Below are 24,184 nucleotides of genomic sequence, written 5' to 3' on the forward strand. Positions count from 1 at the left end.
TGATAAAGGTAGCTACAAGATTAAATACAAATTGTTAGTAAATTGTAATACCCTTTGGGTTTAAAAACCTATCTGCAATCAAGATAGATAAAATCTATTGGGTCACCTTCGTCCTTAGCATTGTGTAAATCTTTAAAAAAATTCTAAAAGTTGGGTAAGACAGAATCGACGGGACCGAAAACCGTGTTGGTGTTTGCTCAGTAAATTATTAGATTAAAGATGGTGCATAATATATTTTTTTATAAATTTCTCAAGGAGTTTACACACAAGGCTTTATTAAAAAGGACGGTAGTTAGATGGTACAACACGGGAACCTCCTTTATGAATAGGTGTAATATGAGCATCTTTCCAATCATTAGGGAGCTCTCCAGAGGTAACTTTTGGAATAAAAGAAAAATAGGCAAGGTAAGTGACGTTACGCATTCCTTTAGAACACTTGGATGAACACTATCAGGTCCAGGAGTGGAGTTTGCCTTTAAATTCTTTAATTCAGAAGATACATCATCCATAGTTATCTGGACGCTTTCAAGTGGTGGACCATGAAAATGGTAAGAAGGTATGGATGTGGTATCCTCGGGATCGAAAACAGCATGAAAAGAGGAGTTTAAAACTTGGCTACACTCAAAATTCGAATTTGCAAAGGAACCGTCATGGCATTTTATATTACTAACGTTCGATTTAATCGAGGTACTCACATAAGAGAAAACAGATTTAGGAGAAGATTTACGTTAGTGGCAATATCTTTTTAAAATCGAGCTTTAGCTAGCCTCACTGCAGTTACAGATGCATTTATGGCTTTACAATATTTCCTATATCTAGACTGAGTACGTCTTTTCATGTATCGCTTCCATGCGAGATTTTTCTTTTCAATGTTGCGTAATACTTTTGACGTCATCCATTTGTGTTTCGAAGGTTTGTAAGAACGGGTAATATTAATCTTAGGGACATATTTAGAAACAGCCTCATTGTATACAAACCAAACCAAATTTGGTTTTATTATTGTATTTTTTAATAAAGGTATCCCAAGCCTGATTTATTGGTTTATCAAGGTTAACATTCCAATTTTGGGCCTGGAAGAATGAGTTTATAGAACAGAAGTCAGCTTTAGAATAATTAAGTTTGAGAGAAGAATCAACTTCAAACGAGCACTCTCTAGCTCAAAATAATCATCAAAAACGCATGACCACTTGCACCAATTGGAGAACGAAATGTACTCTTTCGACCTCAAGTTCATTTTCAGAAAAGTTCGTTTCGCCGTTGGTTCTACTCTAGTAGGGGCTAGCTAGGCTATATATTTCTACCGAAACAACAGGCCTAAAAAAGGATATGCAAAACACCGTTAGCCTGGACTGGTGGGATGTACGGTGTACTTGTAACGCAGAATCCTAGAGTTTCTCGGTATAATTCTCACCCACAAAATAATAACAATCAAATGTTTAACATTTGATTGTTATTATCTCATATCGGTCCACATCTTTGTTTTGCTTTTTCGTCGTCGAAACAGCATGTGAATGAGGGTTGCCAAACTGTAGTGGTCAAAGTGTGGTCAATAATCGCTATTTGTGTTGAAGCTCAAAAATGCTCCGCAATAATCGTTTAAAACAAGAAATAATCGGTTAAAACACGCAATGGATTGAGTATTTTTTAATCGGTTATTTTTTAATCGGTTATTTCAGTTTGCGCCGTTTATGCTCAGCAGAAACAGGCCCATTGTGTCAAGTAATATCTCATTCTCAGTATTATTTTGTATTATAGAGATAATTTTCATACTATAGATATGTTATGTATACAATATGGTTACAGTTGCGGTTAAGATAACAATATCATTTTGTTATTGCATAGGTATGAAGTATACCTGATCATAGTGACTTTGAGAGTGATAGTTATAGACCCAAGTACAAGTCCACCATGTATTATTTATATTGATGTTCACCTTGGTATAATAGGAAGGTGAAGAATTATTACAGGTCCATACTTATTTAACACGACCTTATTTTATAATGCTTCATTGTTAGTTTTTTTTAGAGTTAATAGAACCAAAGAACTTATAACACAAGAATCTCGTGTTCTTCAATTTGCATTCAAAACACAGTATCGGAAGTACAGGGTTAAAAGGTCAAACTGGGCGACGCCATTTCACAGCATGGAGAAGCGCCCCCTCCAAACTAGGAAGTCAATTACTCTACCCCCATAGAGTATTGGCAGATCCCCTCTATGATTTTGACTTTCTAATTTGATGCGGGCGCCCTACTCCTCAGTCAATTACTCGACCCCCTAGAGTATTAGCAGATCCCCTCTATGATTTTGACTTTCTAATTTGATGCGGGCGCCCTACTCCATGGCTCACAATGGCGCCACCCATAGCTCTATTCTATCCCACAATGCCTTTCGAAATTGTTACGCGCTTCGGACGAACAGGAGATTCTTGTGTTATAAGTTCTTTAATAGAACGCAGTAGCAGATGTACTGTAGTTTAAGCTTAATAGGTTATGATGAGAATATTGTGATTAAATATTTGCCACTTATGAATGTAACATCGTTGTATAAAATCCTTGTCATCATTTACTGTTTTCTATTCTTAGACCTCTCAACGGAGGAAAACATCCCTGAACTCACTAACTAGAGGTAACATGGCCGATACGAAATTAGTAAAGGCATTATGTACTCGACAATAATTTGCATTGCGATTTTTGTTTATTCAATATTAAACTTCTTTAGTAAAAGATGTTAGAAAACAAATTTAATAAAATATTTTTTTTTAGTATAAAGTATAAAAAGTATTTCATAAAGCATTGGTTATCAAAGGTGTCCGGGTTTTAAAATAAATGAATCAGACTTGCTTGACTAACATTCTCTTTCAGACTGACGTGACAAAAACATTACATGAAATTTTAGTTTATATTAGAAGTTGAATAAATGCCATAGAGTAACTTCCTGTAAGCTATATTATTAATACAAAATATACTACTGAATAATTGTCTTCATAAATAACTTATACATTACCGTTACCGCGCAACTGTGTAATTTGGCCTTTAGTAAAATGAAAAGCCCTCCATTCTCCCTAAAATTCCAAATCTTTGAGTAAGTGTTACAATCGTGTTAAGAGTTATCAGAATTATATTAATCCCTATTTCTATCAATACATAATATTCAATTACCACAGGAGTGTTTTTCTCCTTTTGTTTTGTATATATTTAGGTAAAACTGTTATATGCTATGAAAACCAAGCGACATCATACTTGTGTGTACACTTGTAATGTTTTCATTCCATATTAATTATACTGTAGGCATAATTCTTTTTTTTGTTTGGTGTGAGGGGGGGGGGGGGTAAATTTATAAGGCTGAATTATGAAGAAAAAAAATTCCTAACAACAGTGTAATATTTTAGTTTTGGATAGTTCATTTTTTTAGGTTGGTGTTGTTCAGGCTATTATACATTACGTGGTTTGTCTTATTGTTAGTGTGTTAATAAAAACGATATAATATAATCGTGCTAACAATATTCTAGAAGTGTAAGTAAAGTCGTCATTCTTTCATTGACATTTGTGTTAACTTATTCAGTGTCTCCACGCGGGAGTGGCTCCTCGGTATAATCTACCACCATATTATAGGACTGCGTTCCTGTATACACGCCACGCTCCTCCCATTGTCTGGGTCCTTTCTTCAGCACAGCCTTGAATGGTACGTCCACCTTTGCATTCTGGACGAGCACTTTGACACGCAATCTAGTGTAAGCAGCAACAGCACTTGGTAAAGTAACACTCCATTGTTCAGTCTCGGTATTCTCCGAAGCCCTTGTTTCGCCAACAGAGAACGTGTTTTCAACGCTCAGAGTGACCTTACCTTCAGCGATAATTGGTACACCTGTTGTGAACGTAGTTGTTACACCTATTGAAAGGCTGTTATCCCAGTTCCACTCGTAGGTTTTAGTCCTGCTGGTGCTAAACGATGTTCCCCATGAAGGCGTCTGGATTGAACCGCCGTTGTTGTTTACGACTTTGTTAAACAGGACTTCAGGGGTTGTTTGTATTATACTACTATCTATGTTAAAAGTCATGCTGATGATTTCTGTAGGAAAATTCGGCTAAAAAGAAGATAACATAATAACATAATAACAGGATTTTTATAGCGTGCTCAAGGCGCATTCAAACAATAAAACAAATCATACAAATGCCCGACAAATAAAATGCAATTTCTTTGGAGGGTCCCCATCCGTTCTCGTTCTGTCGCGGTCCCGGACCCCTACCTAGGTGACCAAACAAAGGAACAGGATACACATTTGCCTTGCCACAGACGACCGGGTGCTCAGAGACAACAACCAAGACAGAGGCACCCCAAAGATAATGCTGGTCAGGAAAAAGTATACTATACAATTCTAGAACTTTAAGAAACCTCATGATTTCCATATGCCTTAATAAATAAATGTATTTTTAATAATTTTTTAAAAGTATCAACAGTTTTGCAAAATCTGATAGAGCTCGGTAGAGCATTCTATAGACGAGGAGCAGTAACGGTGAAAGCTCTGTCTCCCCATGAGTGGTGAGACTTAGGTTGATGTAGAAGCAGCGTATCACTAGAACGCAGATTCCGTCTGGGAACATACAGCCTAAGCATGTCAGAAATATATTCAGGAGCCATGCCATTAATAGACTTAAAAACAAAGAGTAATATTTTAAAAACAATGCGGTACCTAACAGGAAGCCAATGCAAAGTTTCCAAGGTATTTGATATGTGTGCATATCTTGGTAGTTTTTTAACAACTCGTGCCGCTGTATTTTGAATCAGCTGAAGCCTGTGGAGTTGTTTTTGTGGTAGCCCATATAGCAATGAGTTTCCCATATCCAGTCGTGAAGTGACAAAAGCATGAACAAGTTGTTTAGCTGCTGCCTCATTAATAAACTTTCGAATCCTTCGGATGTTTCGTAAGTGAAAAGACGACGTAGAAATAGTTTTTGAGATATGAGAAATCATAGTCATACCCGCATCCATTTCAACCCCTAGATTTCTAACCTGCCTAGCCGGGTCTATTTGGATTTCACCAATGTAAATAAAACTTGGTGGCAGTTTTTCCAACTGCAGCTTTGATCCAAAGAGAATATATTCTGTTTTTTCATCATTTAATTTAAGAAAGTTGTTTTTCATCCAGACACGCAATTCATGGATACAATGTTGGAGCAGTTCCAAAGAAATGTCAATGTGTGTCATTGTAGGTTTAAAAGAAATATAAATCTGAGTATCATCAGCGTAAACATGATAGTACAGATCATATTTACTAATGATATCCCGTATTGGGTGTAAATAAATTGTGAACCATTGCGGCCCAAGAACAGATCCTTGTGGTACCGAAAAAGAAGCTTTTGAGATAGCATCACCAATACATACGTGTTGAGGCCTTTTTTCCAAATATGACCGACACCAATCAAGTGCTTTTCCTTCAATACCAATATACGTACTGAGTCTATTTAGCAACACGGAATGGTCAACCGTATCAAATGCTGCACTTAAGTCTAATAATACTAGAGCAGTTAGCTTTCCATCATCCATTGCACGTAGGATATCGTTATTTACACGAAGTAATGCAGTTTCAGTACTATGATGCACTTTATAGGCAGATTGATACGGATCAAGTAGACTATGGTTTTGTACATGCGACAATATCCGTTTAGAAACAACCTTCTCAATTATTTTTCCTAAAAAACTAAGATTCGAGATAGGTCTGTAGTTTTTCAGAATCTCTGGATCTAGACCTATTTTTTTCAATGTGGGTCGAACATGAGTGACTTTAAGAGACTCTGGGAAAGAACCACTTTCAAGAGACTTATTTACAATATGTGTGATTAATGGAATAAATGCAGAAGTACATTTCTTTATCAGTGAAGTTGGTACCGGGTCAAGTGCACACGATTTTGAGGGAGAATTTTTGACAATATTTAGAATTTCCTCCTCACTTGCAGGTTCGAACTGAGAAAGCTGTATGGACCTAGTTAAATCATAAGATTTATTTATATTTATACATTTACCAGAAGCAGTTGTAACTTCTGCAGTATTTTCATTTTCTAGTGAATCACGAATTGATTTAATTTTATTTATAAAAAATATATAAGGTATGATGTTGTGATTAAATATAGTGACAAGCTTGCAAATTAATTACATGCAAAATGATTATCAATAAAAAAAAACCTATAGATATCCTGGAATTTCTAGAGACATGCGTAGATTGCAACGCAGTGGTACGCTTCTGGTTTTGCATTAAAAAAAAACCCGGTTGACGCGTTGTTGTGTGTACGCGTGTCACATGCTTTTACTCTTAGTTCAAAGTTACAAGCGTACTATTATTTATCAATTAACAATTAATTTATCAACAATATTAATGTAAACCTACATTCTACAAAAGCTATGATCTGACTTTATTCAGCCATGGATAACAATAATTAATTTAAATAAATCTGGGATCAAACGTACAATGTTTCTCGCCTCCAGTGAGTGGACGTGACCGCCCCAAAATTTTGCTAAATAATCAAACATAAACCTAGCAGCTCATGCGCCGTTAGCTGACTATCACAGGAACTTAATTTGATTGAGCCCAGTGGTTGACTGTAACCTACTAACCAGTTGTAGACGTTGTTTAAATACCATATTAAAATCCGTCCTTTATACCGATGTTCTTGTTAAAAGTCGAAATAAAATGTACATGTGTTTTTTTTATCATACACATATCTAGGCCTAATTTTAAACATCATACAGTATTTATGAAAATTAAATCTAAGACGTTTTTTTTTCTTCTCCCCCTGATTAATTTTTTTTTTTTTTAACGCAGATTTGATTAAACACCACGCGGTTAAATTTTTCAAAATAAATAAATAGATAATAATAATTGGAACATGTATTTTTTTATCATACACATATCTAGGCCTAATTTTAAACATCATACAGTATTTCTGAAAATTAAATCTGAGACGTTTTTTTTCTTCTCCCCCTGCCTGATTGATTTGATTATTTTTTTTCCGAATGTAGTTCTTTTCTATAGAAATACGAATAAAATATTTATCATTCATTGCTTTATGGTAATTTTAGATACAACGAATCGTCGTATAGAATGCAATAGCTTACCTCCAAGACTGGTCGTAGTGAACTCATTATATCGTTCCCGCCGTACCCATTTCTGTATTCACCTTCAGTGACGATGAATTGCCGACCACTATATCCTCCATGTTCATACAAGATCCATCTTTAATAAGTAAACTAGAGTTAACTAATCATATAATAATAGCTTTTTTCCGGTCGATATATAATTCAATTAATTTTCAATGTATAAACAAGTGTTATACTTATTGACTTCAAATCTTAAAAATCTGATAAACGCTTAAAAGCAGCCTGGGTCGTATCATATTGTTAAGCCTAAGATATTTTTCTCTTTCGGACTTTGAATGGTCGGGAGACCCCATTCAAAGTTAAGGCGTCGATTTCGACCTAATATGTTATTTTTACTTTCTTTGTTTCGGTTTGTAGGCCTATTACTTTGTATGTTTATATGGAAATATGATCGAAAAATTAAATCAAACAACCGATGATTGAAGGTTTGGTAATATTAAACTAATGTTGAGCAGATTTAATTACAGGTCAAATTTATCTAAATTAAAACGTTTATACTTACGTTCCACGTATGACCTTTAGAGATGATAACTTGTCGTTAAATCCGTAAGCACCCAGGCTACTAATCTTGTATGTAAATCTGTGATATTTTCCCTTAAATTGACCGTGTTCATAGAGTACAATCAATGGACTTTTGCTCAAAGGAGCCTGCATATGAAGAAAAAAAAATAACATATGCGTATATCATTTATGATATTTCACCATTGCTAAGTTTTATTTGATAAATTGTATTTTAGTAGTTAATTTTTTAGATTTATGTTTTATTGCTACTATATTTGTAAAATCCGTGTTTAGAAAAATTACATTATGTATCTCTTTAGTTCTTTCACTCATTTTATAAAACATTGTAAATATTGTTTATCTTTGTAATATTAGTAAGTTTTAATGTATTTTATGAATGCTCTAAAAAAGGACAATAATTATGTAAAACAGGTGCAATATCTATACCCGATATGTTTTTATCCTGTTTGTAGAATTATTATTTTTTTCTCATTACTGAACATTATCTGAACCTTTATTTAAAAAAAATAGATTTGCTCAGTTTAAATAATCTTTAAAAGGTTTAAAGTTGCTATAGATATTAAAATGTATCAACAAACTCATTATATAATTATTTGATATTAAAAAGCAATTTAACAATGAAGTTCCTTTTACAGATTAACTAGAAATCAATTTGTTTTGTTTCTATATCCAGGGACCTAAACTATGGAATGATCTCAATTTAAAAATAAACTTTCTGCATCTGGTTACTTTTAAGAAAAGTCTATAAAATGATTTAATATTTTATCTTATTTTGGTTTTTATATCTGCTTTATTGCTTGCTGTTTAAGATTACTCATAACTGAATAATGTTAATGAATTTGTATCTATAAATGATAAATCATAATCTATTGATTATCTATAACACTAACAATAATCTATAACACGAACACTTTGTGTTCTCTTGTAATAAATCACAAGGCCGATAATCGATCCGTTCGGGGTAGTTGATCACTCAAGTTCTAGTACTAGGCAACAGTTGCTTCCATATAGCAGCCAATGGATTTATTGGTGAAAAACACGTTTAATTTCAATATATTTGTTAATTTGTCAATAAAAATGGTGTACTATGTTACTGCTGATACTGTTCTGTTTTCAAAGAATAATAATCGATCCTAAATCAACATCACTACTTAACCTCTAGACCTAGGACATCCTACTAAGGATATTATGAATTTTTCCATTTTATTCTTTAAAAGGTTAACGAAACCGTGTACAGTATCAACAGTAACATTTTTCCTTACTGACAAAGTGACAGTGACAAAATATATTGAAATTGTACGTGGTTTTCACCAAATAATGCGTTAAATATATGGATTCCACAGAGTTTTTAGCCTCCTAAATAATTTTGCTCTTTTAGCGTTCCATAGAAACCAAAATATTGAACATTGAGTGTGCGAAATTCGCGAACAGTATACGAGGAAAACGTCTGTAAAGTCACCAATTTAACTGATTTATTGTTACTTTTATGTGATTTTTCTTCATTAAATTAGGCCTACTAATTCTAAGGTGTGGTATTCAGGATAAAGTTGGTTAACAAATTTCGAGTTAAAATACAATTGGCAGGTGCAAAAGGGAACTAGCGGGTCGCGATTTTTTTTCGTACATAAGTTGGGGACCCCTCATGAAACGTCACAAAATAAACATGAATAATTCATCAGTTAAATCTGTTGTTCCGTGTGCACCCAAGCTATAGCAACAAGCGATACGATTTTTGAGAACAAAACGTAGCCATGTAGAAATCGTATGCGCAGTCTGATTGTTCTATTGACATGTCTGCGTCGATGATTAATTTACAACAACAATATATTGCTGAACAATTCTGTTTTAATTTCATCACAATCGGACTACGAAAGGTTCACTTTCTTACGACCGGTAATTTTAAGTAGTTGGTATTATTAATAAAATCTGCAATTTATATATTTTAATTATCATATTGGCCTTCCACCTGCTGCCATTAAAAATTGCGTTAATCTATAGAATATTAAATTATGCATTTGACCATGTATGTTTTTACCGTGTCCTGTGTACTCACGTACAACAAACGTGGCTAGGAAGTGGTTTCTTCATAAATCTCCTTAATTATCGATGTGATTATATTTAAATTGTAGTGCCTGGTGATTGGCTAGTGGTTATGTCATCCACATTACATCCAATCACCGGACATAATTGAATGAAAACTGCGATCCCTGATCCGGGTTAGCTGGCTATGTATAGTTGCGATACGTCACCACTGACTAGCGCTCGTTCGTTTTCGCAAAGCAAACTTATAACCATGAAAAAACGAAGCATAAAAGTACCTTGTCTATTACTGTATTATTATTCCCACAAGAAGTAGACAACGATGAGAATATAGATCATGATTACACGTTGTAGCTACTATACTTAAGATTGGCCTACCAAGGCCTATATCAATGTCTGCAAATCATAGGGTTTACTAGTAAGCCTAGAAGGCATGGGCCTAGTATCCTTGCTGATTTTGTAATTTTACATGTAGGCTGAGACAACAATTGTCTCAGATGTAGGGCTACTACAGGTCATAAAATGCTACTTTAACGTCATAGAAACATTAGCGTAGATCGATCGCGGCAGATTTTGAACATGGCAACATTAATGTTTTTTAAACACAAAGGGTACTACAACATTTTGTATTTAATCTTGTAATTACATTTATTAATAATTTTGTAATATTTCTGGGCGCTAAAAATATAAAATATTAATCATGCCACTAAGATAAAAGCGAAAGCATAGCCAACAAGGTTAAAGGTTGTTGAGCATGTGCAGTAAACAATATATTAGGCACGCGACCGTTTCGTTGTTGTTACGACGTAACAGCAGCCGTTCTTCTTTTGTTGAACGAACAGGCCGAAGGGGGAGAGAGAGCTAGCTAAGGCCTAGGAGCAGTATGTATGCAGCGCGCGATGGTGGTTGGCGTGTGTGAAGAAGAGTGCATGAAGGCAATCACGTGAATTGTGAACAACTAATGAATTATTCATGTTTATTTTGTGACGTTTCATGAGAGGTCCCCAACTTATGTACGGAAAAAAAATCGCTAGCTGGCCTAGGCTCCTTCAATTTCGGTGATTTCCTTTATTTTTAGGAAATGATAAAATGATGCCTCGCATATTTTGATGATGGTGAAACGATACCTCGCATAAATTTCTGACCTGCCTCGCTGCCTCGCACTTTGTTACTACCCGTGGGTCACCATGCTGCACTGCACCATATCCATTCCAACCAAGTTGTGTTGGATCTGTCAGCCTTTAAATTGAACCATTGAATTATGTAATATGCTGGTTTGATTTGTTTCTGTCCAATGGACCAGTAAAATTGTTAAATAAAAAAAAAATTAACTTGCACAAACAAATGAGGAGTGATATAGGCCTAGGCCTACTTGAATTAGTAAAAAAGAAAGTTTTGTCGTTGACAAAATAGTATAGTGTGCGTGCGGGGATGGACGGAAATGAATGGCATGATGGGAATTGAAGCATGCATTATACGCGTGTCTTTGCATGGTACGCGCGCGTGAAGCCAAAACATGACACTTGCGACTCCTCCTATTTACATGCCTGATGACACTTCACATGTGACTGATTAGCAGGTCATCAGAGAAAACGTAACTTATTGTTGTTTAAAGTGTGCAAGCGCAATTAACGATAAAACGATTAAACACCCAGAGATCACATTGACACAGTTTGTTCACACTGTGGTGTGGTTTACTGTGAGAATTTCACACTGTGTTTAACAATGATAAACACTCAGAGATCACAATGTGTTCACACTGTGGTTTACTGTGTGGATTTCACACTGTGTTTAACAATGATAAACACTCAGAGATCACAATGTGTTCACACTGTGGTTTACTGTGTGGATTTCACACTGTTTTTAACAATGATAAACACTCAGACATCACAGTGTGTTCACACTGTGGTTCACTGTGAGGATTTCACACTGTGTTTAACAATGATAAGCACTCAGAGATCACAGTGTGTTCACACTGTGGTGTGGTTTACTGTGAGAATTTCACACTGTGTTTAACAATGATAAACACTCAGAGATCACAATGTGTTCACACTGTGGTTTACTGTGTGGATTTCACACTGTGTTTAACAATGATAAACACTCAGAGATCACAATGTGTTCACACTGTGGTTTACTGTGTGGATTTCACACTGTTTTTAACAATGATAAACACTCAGACATCACAGTGTGTTCACACTGTGGTTCACTGTGAGGATTTCACACTGTGTTTAACAATGATAAGCACTCAGAGATCACAGTGTGTTCACACTGTTGTTTACTGTGTGGATGTCACACTGTGTTTAACAATAGTAAACACTCAGAAATCACAGTGTGTTCACACTGTGATCATTTCTCACTGTGTTTAACAATAGTAAACACTCAGAGATCCTAGTTTGTTCACACTGTGGTTTACTGTGAGAATTTCACACTGTGTTTAACAATGTTAAACAATCAGAGATCACAGTGTGTTCACACTGTGATCATTTCTCACTGTGTTTAACAATGATAAACACTCAGAGATCCTAGTTTGTTCACACTGTGGTTTACTGTGAGAATTTCACTGTGTTTAACAATGATAAGCACTCAGAGATCAGAGTGTGTTCACATTGTGGTTTACTTCATGTATTTATCGCTGTGTTTATTACTTAAACATACACATAGGTCACAGTGTGTTCACACTGAATGAATCTGCACACTCTGTGGATTTAATGTATGTGTCAACACTGTGAATCACTATTTATTTGTTTACACTGTGTTTCTCTTTAAAAACACATTTTTCAGTGTGTCAACACATAGTGATCACAGTGTGCACTCTGTGGCATTTTCTAAGGGATAACATATTGAAATTTACTGTAATAATGAAAATAAGTGTTTCACGCTTTTGATCATGATGACGTCATTAAACATTTTAAAAATGGTAAATCATGCGAAAGATAATTGATTGACCTAGACAATATAAAAATATGGGGAAAATTGAATACGGATAAGTGGGGATGCGCTCTATTAAATGTTATGAGCTATGACGAAAGAGAAAAAAATCCTTATATTCGATTGGCCATACGATGGCGTCACAATGAATGGTTAATCATATTGATGCATCTACAACTCATCTACTTACAGAATATGTAATAAAAATAAACTTAGTTTGTAGTATAGAAACTGTAACTGTTTATTAAAAAAGAGCATAATTTTGACGAATTGTTAAGCTTTTTCATCAAAAACGCGCGCGAATTGTTCAATTCGAAGTGCTCGTATGACGTGATTTTTAGTCGAAATTGTTTAAAAGTAAAATTACTAGTATAAGGCTGGAAAATAATAATTCACGCATAAAAGATTTTTTTAGCGCTACTTGCGCACCGCACCGCACAATTTGCGTTCGCGTTGAAATTGTTACATGCTTAAAATGACATGAAACGCGTAGAAAATTGATTAGAAATTGATTTTTCAAATTTTTAATTTTAAACGCGCGTGCCCGCGTAACTTTCTGTAAAACATGCCATTTTTTTTTAACAGAAAGTTAGCGCATGATATAAAATACACTTTTGCTAAGTTACAATTTGAATTGTTATATGGTTTTCTATCTATGTTAACCAAAATGAAAAAAAGAAGATATTGATATTTGAAAATCACAAGAGTTATCCTGCAACTTCGTTGCGGATAACCAAAAAAACTGATGATCTTTGAAAATCACAAGGGTTATCCTGCAACTTCGTTGCATTAGGCGGTAAAAATCAGTACCGAAAGTATGAACCAACTTTATATACACTAGTCGAGTCAACATTCTAGAAGTAACGCGGGATTGCCCTTACACGTGTCGTTTGATGCGCGAGAACACGATACTGCAATTATGGTATGGTATGTTCGGGGTTGTTTGCTTACTATTAAAATCGGCGTTTGTGCGCACGATACTACTAACATTGGGTAACAACATATTTGTAGTTCGGATCATTGAGTGTGCTTGGTAAACAACAAGTTTTACCAGAATCCTAAACCTCAGCGTCTGGACAGTAACAATTATATATTGCCTACTGAAACGGGATCCATGGCCTGAAAAAGTTAAGCACACTAGTGTTGATAGGTAGTATATAGTACAGTATAATAACTTCTTCAACCCGTTTTATCATTTCCTTTTCTATATTACCTTCCCGAGAATACCGGCTTCTGGTCATTGTATAACAAAATATAAAATATGTAACACTTACAGTACTTAGTCTCTTGAGCGAAGAAAGTTTGTCATTACTTCCTTTCCACGCCTGTGGAGTTGGATATTCACCTTCTTCTAGTATGTACTGCCTACCATGGAACTGCGAATGTTCGTATCCAACCCATCTGAAATTCAATATCAACAGCAATCGAGTTTTCCTCATTATTTAACCGACATAAATAAAAGTCATTGCCTGTTTTAACTCGACACAAAAGTACGTCATCCGAAACTAAAATTGGTATCATTGAAATTTCTAAATAAATTGTTAAATTCACCAAAAACACACTGGCTAGCAAAATATTTGACTAGATTTTGCTTTAAATTACAGTGTGTTCAATTCTGGTAATCATTTTTGTTCGATCCAATTTTTGATCACGGTACATAACTACTATATTGTGACATTAAATTGGCATATTTAACAAAGAATTAATTGTTCAGGGCGACAATGATGATGATAAGCGACGTGAAAAATGGCTATAACCGTGTACACCCAATGTAAAAAAAACCTAAAATGCTTACACACTGCCTTGAACCTTGATGGAAGATATCCTGTCATTAAAACCAATGTGTCCTAAATTGTCCTCATTGTTAGTAAGTACACGTGACGGACCCTTGAAGCGAGTGTGGTCGTAGATGATTATCTAATTGTGAAAAAAGGTTATGATAATAACAACACAAAGTTTAGGCACCACTGACAGTAATGTTGTGTTGATCATGTCTGGCATGAAACAAACGAACAATATACAATTATGTGAACATTGGGTCAACCGGCTCAGCTACAGTGATTAAGTTCACTTAGGTTGACGCTGGTTTCCCCTATTTCAGTTTTTTTGTTATGTATATATTGAAATAGACCGAATAAATAATGAAATGAAATGAAAGCGTGTGGACTAACCAACTTGGTGTGGACTAACCAACAAAATTGGGCAAAAACAGTTTGCCCTCAAATATTGCGCTGTAGCATAATTATCGGTATTATTTTAATCAATAATCGTGACCTATACTACTGTCTCAAATTGGCCGTGATGTGTGATCACCAGATATCAAAATCATTTGGTTCAATCGTAGCCATATATTATTTTTTTTTTCTTTTGTGGTTAACTACCACCTTTATTCAACAATTACAGAATCTCATATATATATTTACATTATTTTCGGCATATTTTTTTGTTATGTTATCTATTACAAAATATATTGCATGTTTAATGAAAAAAGTTGTTTAGTTATGAAACGTTTGTTAACTAATAATCATAATTTGTGTATCTTTCAGTTTATATATTTGTATTTGATATTTGATTTGCCCTTTAGGGAAATGCTTAACAAGTGGTGTAGTATACCAGGCCACTGTCACAAGAAATGGCACTAACAAAATTGAAACATATGTTGGACTGACAGAAAATACATTTAAGTGTAGATACAATGGGCATACAAGCTCATTCTGTAATGAAAAGTATAAAAATAGTACAGCGCTTAGCTAACATGTTTGGAAACTAAAGATGACAACATTAAATATAATATTAAATGGCGAGTATTAGCCAAATGTAAGCCTTATTCTAATATAAGTAAACGCTGCAAACTATGTTTGCAAGAGAAATATTTCATTATATATAAGCCTGATATTTGCTCTCTTAATCAAAGAAACGAATTATTTAGCACATGCAGACACAGAAGAAAATTCTTATTGAGATATAAAGGTTACTAATTAAAGACACCTATTGATAAATAGAACGGTTGAATATACAACTATTGTTTTGTTGCTTGCATATATTAACTATAAACAGTCTCTTCCTGATCATTGTACTTCTAATTACTTTACTCAGAGCCTAACACTTGAAGATTGAGGAGGTATTTTATCTCTCTCATGAAACAGTTTGTAGTGTTAATAAATATGTTGAATTATTAACCTGAGTCTTGATTTTTTTCATTCATATTTGTATATATATATAATATCAATACATTCACACGTATATATATAGAAATACATACTATATATATCAAACATATATATACATAGCCATATATTATAGAAATTAAAGCAATTTATTATTGTGGAACTTACTTTTGCAGTTGTGTCGGTTGCGTCACTCCTGTAATGACAATGACATCGTTTAGTATAACATATTTGTTTACTAAGTTATAGTTACTATTTGTATTATTATTATTTCAGATGTCAATGTTTTAAAATTCTGGAATCATTAATAATAATCTAAAGCCCCGTCTACACTATTAAACGTTATGTGATATTTATCAGTTGGGTGGTAAATGAAAAACGAAAAACTAAACGATTTGAAATGTTTGCTCACTGTGATTGTATGAATCAATATGTTATAATATTAATTTAAATTAAATATACTATTTGACTTGCATACCATGAAAGCTCCAATGGTCTAATAAAAATGTAGGATGTCTGTAGGATCAGCCAATAGGTTCGTAACCAACTTTATAGAAAAGTGGTTTTGGAATCTTTGAGCAATTCTGAACAAATTTAGCTGGGGCTTACCTTGGGAAATTCCTGAAAACTCCGTGCAGAGGTCAAATAAGGTCACATGGGAGTCAGAATTTAAAAATGCTTTAATTATGTCACCTAATATATCAAAATACTCGTACGGCCAGGAATTAAATGTATAGATTGTCATTAATACGGTAACCCTTTGCAAATTGCTCTTGGACTTTGCTTAAACTATACATTTCCTGATTCCCCATGGCCTTACGAGTATTTTGAAAGTTTTGGAAGGTGAACCGAAGCTAAATTTGTTCAGAATTGATCAAAGATCCCAAAATCACTTTCAAACCTTTGTTTTTAAAGTTGGTAACGGAACCTATTGGCTGTTCCTCTACTTATTGTGCAAATAGAGACATTCTTTTCTTCTAGTTTTATTTATGTATTCTTCAATAAAACACAATTTGTATGTATACTATTTTTTTTAATGCCAGACTTCTGGTTTATGTTGTGAACAATCTGTCCTATCTGTCCTAATTAACCACAATTTAATGTTTGATAATATTCTATTAAAAAATATATAATTAGGGTTGTCACAATAAAGCTCTGATTTGTCGGCATTTAACAAGTTTACAATTTGTTTCAATCTGTGTTTTTATAGGTGCATAAAAACATCCTATAACTTTAACTTTAACTTTAACTTTATTTCGTCCACATGGGAAAATATTTTGAGTGCTTTTCACAAAATTGTACAAAAATATATAAAAACGTTTCATATAAAAAATAATTAATTACAATATTTAATAAAAAATAAAAAATAAAAAGCTGCAATACATCAACAATTTCAAAAATTATGCAAAATCATTTAACAGTCTAATAGAATACGGAACAAAAGAATTAAAATATCGCATAACCCTGCTATTGCACGATCTCAGCACATTTAGTCTTTTTGATCTCATTTTAACATAATGTTTATTTAAAGGGTGGTTTGAGTCGTCGCATATTTTCATAGCCTTATTTCTTATGATTTTGTTTTTTTTTTTTCTTTTCTTTTATTCAATTTTTTCACACTTCAAAAATAATACAAGTTATGTGAAACATTAAGGTAATCAAACTAATTTAAACAAAATATATAGAGAAACTTGTACAACAAAGAAGTGTGAAAGGAGGTCAAATAAGTAAGACACTTTAAGCTTGACCCCCTAACAAGACTGCAGTTACGGTACATGACAAAAAACAGCACATGAAATATTGATATTTGCTGTACAAAATGCCTAGTAAAAATTAGAGAATAACAAATATCAGTAATAGTTATGACTAAATTATAATATATAAAAAATAGAATAACAATAAATTAACATTATTAAAAATAATCATAACACCTTATTCATCATATGCTTGGATTAGAGATTGCTTATATGTAATTTTAAAACTAAAGTTGCAAAGGTCATCCAAATTATGTCTAGATCCTGTGATCCTACCTACTTTATTTAATATTCGTTGTAATGTGGTTTTTTCTTCTGTTCTACATCCACAGAACCAGGCAACACAACAGAAAGTGAGCACACTCTCAACAATCGAAGAGTAAAATAAATTTAATACAGTTCTATACTCTAAGGAATCAAACCATACCATAAAAAAAATTACTTCATAACATTAAATCATTGGGTTTAGTTGGCTTTGTGCAACTTAAAATGGTATTGATGTATCTACAGTGATTATAATGATATTTTTATTGGCTATGGAGTAGGATTTGACTTACCTGTACTGCAAAAAAAAGCAAATAACACAGATAGCCACAATTTTAAACATTTTTGTCGATTACTGATCGCTCTCAGATCAACTAATCTATATCAAAAGTGGAATAAAGTTAAATCAACATTTGGATTTCATTCATCTGGTTATGGTGTTTGCAAAAAGTATCATTTCAAAATTACCCTAAGGGCAAAATAACCTCCAAAAATCAAAAGCAAAAACTGAAAACAAAAAGAATATTAACGACGTTGAAAATAATTAATACAAAATAAAAATAGCTATCTAAAAATAGGACTCATAGCTGTAACAGTCCTTTTCATATCAAATGCCTGACAGTTCCCTGTGAGAATGGCATACTATACCAGCATTAATTTTTTATATCCTCAATTCATATTATGATCCGTTATCTCCAGCTAAAAAGGTAAAGTTATTTATTCTGGTCCTCAAGCTTAACTGGAAACTGAGAAAATTTGGATTAGGCCCTCATGAACCTACGGCAGGCAGCAGTGCAGCGACTATATACCAGATCTGCATTGGGGTTTTGTTTACAATCTTGTCTGGAGCCCACTAATATACTATACAATTTATTTTAAAGGTCTAAACAACATGTATCACTGATAGAAATATAAGATAAAATGAAAACAAAATATTTCAATAAGGTATAACATATTCAATACAACAGTTTTAATGCCACAGTAAACGTTATATGTTTTAAGTTTAAAAGCAATAAATAATTAAAAAAAATATCTACGTTAAAATGAAAGATTAAAATCTATCATCTAATCATATTTTCCTCCACTAGCATGATTTTATATACTTACTACACCAATGAGCAGCGAGCAGAGGTTCTGAAATAATGCACCGAAAATGTTGCTATTTATACCACTCAGTTGGAATATTCTATTTCACAATAGGTACTGACAATTACACATTTACTATATATAATAATTTATATATAATTTAATCTTTTTTTTACATATGATGGATTATGTATAGACGAACAAGATATTTTTTAGTTTACGGTACCCACGTACTTCTAAAAACTTTCGAAAGGTTGTCACAGACATTACTATACAGAAATTACAAATAACATAATAAAAAGCGTTATCATTTATTGACAAAATAAAGGTTCCCTTTTCTAATCATTTGGAAAGTTGCCTTTTTTCAATTTATCGGAATAGTGAAGATGAAAAAAGAAACTTGAATGATTTGAAATTACTTAGTGGATCTTCTCGTAGTTGTATTACATTATTTCTAATTTAAAAACAAGTGGAAATAAGAATGTAAGTCTACCGAACCCACTACAGTTTTTTTGTGTGGATAATTTGAGAACATCACTTCACACCTCATTGACATCTCCTTAACACTCCCATTACCAGAAAATGTTATTCATTCGTTGTCAGTATTGCCTACAAATAAAAACAATTACTAAATATGGTTCAACAAGTTTCGTATAAGTTTGCAGAGTCACTCATGTTCCACACACCTCTTTTGCATCAGATAGCATTAATTGTTTTCGCTATGTATGATTTCTTGAATACCCCATTAATATTTTTGATAATTGTTGGTTTGACTCCCTATATTTTGTATGCACTAAAAACCATGGACCGATTATTTCACCTTTTTTTTTTATATAAATTTCATACTTAGATTTTTTAATGAAGTACAAGACGTTCTTTTTCGAGAGATTCTAGTGATTATTATTCATAAAACAAGAGTTTCTTTTCAAATAATCGAATAAAAGTAATTTGATTATTGTTTTAACTAGTAATTAGGGAACATTCAAATAATAAACTAATATGATTATAGAAACAAATTAATACTGTACTGTAAATATGTATTTCAATATGACCGACAGTATCTATATGTAAATTATGCTTAATTCTGACATAGGCGAACACAATGGAAAAACTTTGGAAAAAATTTCCGCCTTTGATACCTACTTCATCTATTTCAGATGTACCGCGAAAAGTAGATTTGATAACATTAGTTTTCAGTATTACGTTATTGTTCAATTTCTGTCTTTTACAACGACAAATTTTAGCGTTTCCTATCGAAATTGGTGGGTTATTTTCTCCATCGACGGTGACATCAAACGATTTTCCAACTCGCTTGCCTATACTAAAGCACTGCTGCCAATCAAACACGGCCGCGGCCCTCATAGAACGCTGCGAATCAACTGTTAAATTTTTTGAGAACAAAACGTAGCCATGTAGAAATCGTATGCGCAGTCTGATTGTTCTATTGACATGTCTGCGTCGATGATTAATTGACAACAAAAATATATTGCTGAACAATTCTGTTTTAATTTCATCACAATCGGACTACGAATAGTTCACTTTCTTACGACCGGTAATTTTAAGTAGTTGGTAATATTAATAAAATATGCAATTTGTTTTTTTTAACATATGATGGATTATGTATAGACGAACAAGATATTTTTTATTGAAAGTTTATTTTCTTTCTTTTTTGTTGTCTTTTGTGTGATCATTCCACTTGTATTGCCATTAAAATGTATCGTCCTGTAAATCACGATAAAATATAATAATTTGTAACATTCAAAACGTTATATATTTATATAGAGTTTACGGTACCCACGTACTTCTAAAAATTTCGAATGGTTGTCACGGACATTACTATACAGAAATTACAAATAACATAATAAAAAGCGTTATCATTTATTGACAAAATAAAGGTTCCCTTTTCTAATCATTTGGAAAGTTACCTTTTTTCAATTTATCGGAATAGTGAATAATAATAATAATAATATAACAATTTATATAGCGCACATATCCACTAAAAGTGCTCAAGGCGCTAATCACAACACTGTTTGTTTATGCTTCATTAATACCATAATGCCTCAGCAAAAAGGTATGATTTTAATGATTTTTTAAAAGAATTAATTGTATGGCAATGCCTAATCCATTCAGGATGAAAAAAGAAACTTCAATGATTTGAAATTACTTAGTGGATCTTCTCGTAGTTGTATTACATTATTTTTAATTTAAAAACAAGTGGAAATAAGAATGTAAGTCTACCGAACCCACTACAGTTTTTTGTGTAGATAATTTGAGAACATCACTTCACACCTCATTGACATCAGACAACTGAATTAAATTCATTTTGTTAATAATTTCCTTAACACTCCCATTACCAGGATGCGAGACAACATGTTATTCATTCGTTGTCAGATTGCCTACAAATAAAAAAAAAATGTTCCACACACCTCTTTTGCATCAGATAGCATTAATTGTTTTCGCTATGTATGATTTCTTGAATACCCCATTAATATTTTTGATAATTGTTGGTTTGACTCCCTATATTTTGTATGCACTAAAAATCATGGACCGATTATTTCACCTTTTTTTAAATATAAATTTCATACTTAGATGTCTTACTGATGTACAAGACGTTCTTTTTCGAGAGATTCTAGTGTTTATTATTCATAAAACAAGAGTTTCTTTTCAAATAATTGTTTTAACTAGTAATTAGCTGGGAACATTCAAATAATAAACTAATATGATTATAGAAACAAATTAATACTGTACTGTAAATAATGTCTGCGTCGATGATTAATTGACAACAAAAATATGTTGCTGAACAATTCTGTTTTAATTTCATCACAATCGGACTACGAATAGTTCACTTTCTTACGACCGGTACTTTTAAGTAGTTGGTAATATTAATAAAATATGCAATTTTTATATTTGAATTATCATATTGGTCTTCCACCTCCTGTCATTAAAAATTGCGTTAATCTATAGAATATTAAATTATGCATTTCACCATGTATGTTTTTATATTTAAATTGCAGTGCCTGGTGATTGGCTAGTGGTTACGTCATCCACATCACATCCAATCACCGGGCATAATTGAATGAAAACTGCGATTCCTGATCCGGGATTGGCTGGCTATAATTGCGATATGTCACCACTGTCTACTACTCTCTAGCGCTCATTTCGTTTCGCAAACAATAAACGAAGCATAAAAGTACCTTGTCTATTACTGTATTATTACAACGATGAGTATATAGAGCATGATTACACGTTGTAGCTACTACACTTAAGATTGGCCTACCAATAGGCCTACCTAGGCCTACATCAATGTCGGCAAATCATAGGGTTTACTAGTAAGCCTAGAAGGCCTGGGCCTAGTATCCTTGCTGATTTTGTAATTTTACATGTAGGCTGAGACAACAACTAGTTGTTTGTCTACTAGGGCCTACAGGTCATAAAATGCTACTTTAAGGCAGATTTCTAACATGGCAAAATTACTGTTTTTTAAACCCAAAGGGTACTACAATTTACAAACAGTTTGTATTTAATGTTGTAAATACATTTATTAATAATCTTGTAATATTTCTGGGAGATCACAAAAGTTATATTAAATTCGTCGCATAAAGTTAATCATGCCACCAAGATTAGAAAGCATAGCCAATAAGGTTAAAAGTTGTTCAGCATGCGCAGTAAACAATACATTAGGCACGCGACCGTTTCGTTGTTAACGGAGCCGACGGTCCGCGCTATGTCGGCTAGAGTCATGGAAGCTTTGATCTCAAACTGATGCATATCCTTCTATTCCTTAATCCATGTTTCTCAAACTCGGGCTGATCAACTGGCTTCCGGGTTCCGTGACTTCCTGCAAAATGGCCGTTGGTGGTGATATTCATGATTTTTATTCGTCGATAAGTCCAGAAAATACGGATAAACGGCACAATAACACATTGACATTTATTAATTCTATTGAAATAGGGAGTGGCAGGACATATGCGGGCCTGAAATGACAGTCTTTTACTTTACGTCCTAATTACAATTTGATTTTAGTTAGTAACTAATTATTTATTTAATTATTGAAGGCCTTTACTTTTACATGAACTACAATATGATTATTATAGTGATTCAACTGAATCCTGAACTACAATTTATTTGTTTTAGATATTCAACTAATTAATTATATTGATTAAAGGCACCTTTACTTTACAATTCAATTCAATTCACTTTTATTTCAGAACAAAGTCCATATCATAACACATAACAATATTCTAATAAATAAATGTAAGTAAGTAAAAAATCTATACCACATGTCGCACATAATAATGCTGTCGGAAAACCGTCGGTTTTCAACTGGAGTGAAATAACATTATAATGGCTATACTGATAAAAGTAAAAGTATACATGAAATTATGTATACAGAAGTTCAATCCATTTTCTGTGCAACTTTGAATATTTTAGAATTCGAGAAAAAACACATGTTATTAAAGTATTACAGCTTTTTTCAATTTTTGTTTTGAAACAAAAAATTGATTTCCGAATGTACTCATAGAAGGAGGGATCATGATTATCAACAAATATTGCACTAGCACTACAGCTCCTTGAGCGTTTTAAAATCTTTCTAAATGCGTTATTATAACAGACCTGTAATGACTTCATACTTTTTACATTAAAATCACACCATAAGGTCGCACAATACTAATACAGTATGACTTAAACAAAGTAATCTTAACATCCGTTGAGCATTTACTAAATTTTCTACAAAGAGAGTTACCTCTAATACATGATGAACGATACTGCCTTTAATATCCAGTTCGTCCCTAGTATCATTACTAACACAACCAAGGTAGGTAGTGGATTGAACGTAATTTAGTTCTTTACCACATACAACAGTTACATAATTACCATTCAGTTTTCTTGTCCTAGGGCAAAAGCACATGCAAATTGATTTTTTTAAATTATATAATACATCAAAGTCATTAGCAAAATCCTCACATATGTTGACCATCTTTTGGAGGGCATCTAAAGAGGGCACAAGTAATACCATGTCGTCTGCATAACTTAAGTTGTTGAACTTTGTATTATTGAGCTCACAACGTGAACTACAATGTGATTTTAGTGATTCAACTGAGTCGTGACTACAATTTATTTGTTTTAGATATTCAACTAATCAATTATAGGCCTATTGATTAAAGGCCTATTGATTAAAGGCCTTTACTTTACGTGAACTACAATGTTTGTTTAGTAATTTAACTAATATTACTCTGGAAGCGATACTTTTTGCATACATAATTTAAGGAC

General features: G+C 33.1%; 2 protein-coding genes across 2 annotated transcripts in view; both read right to left on the reverse strand.

Moving 5' to 3' along the window:
* Window positions 1-24,184, reverse strand: part of LOC144849819 (aspartate aminotransferase, mitochondrial-like) — a 234,676-nt gene that overhangs the window by 168,661 nt on the left and 41,831 nt on the right. The gene's annotated exons all lie outside the window — the stretch shown is intronic.
* LOC144849826 (epidermal differentiation-specific protein-like) lies at window positions 1,937-18,192 on the reverse strand. Its single transcript, XM_078706903.1, has 7 exons — window positions 18,121-18,192; window positions 15,978-16,005; window positions 14,438-14,559; window positions 13,917-14,043; window positions 7,655-7,800; window positions 7,111-7,228; window positions 1,937-4,084 (listed from the first exon to the last, which is right to left on the reverse strand). Exons 1-7 carry the CDS (start codon window positions 18,168-18,170, stop codon window positions 3,554-3,556), a joined length of 1,122 nt encoding a protein of 373 aa, XP_078563029.1. The 5' UTR covers window positions 18,171-18,192; the 3' UTR covers window positions 1,937-3,553.

Source organism: Antedon bifida, chromosome 8 (assembly GCF_963402885.1).
Source record: "Antedon bifida chromosome 8, ecAntBifi1.1, whole genome shotgun sequence".
In the NCBI taxonomy this organism is placed as follows: domain Eukaryota; kingdom Metazoa; phylum Echinodermata; class Crinoidea; order Comatulida; family Antedonidae; genus Antedon; species Antedon bifida.

Coding starts and splice junctions, on each gene's coding strand:
- LOC144849826 (XM_078706903.1), bottom strand. CDS start 18,170: ATGTTTAAAATTGTGGCTATCTGTGTTATTTGCTTTTTTTTGCAGTAC. Junction 16,006..18,120: donor TGCTTTTTTTTGCAGTACAG/GTAAGTCAAATC, acceptor TTGTCATTACAG/GAGTGACGCAACCGACACAA. Junction 14,560..15,977: donor CAACCGACACAACTGCAAAA/GTAAGTTCCACA, acceptor TTTCACAATTAG/ATAATCATCTACGACCACAC.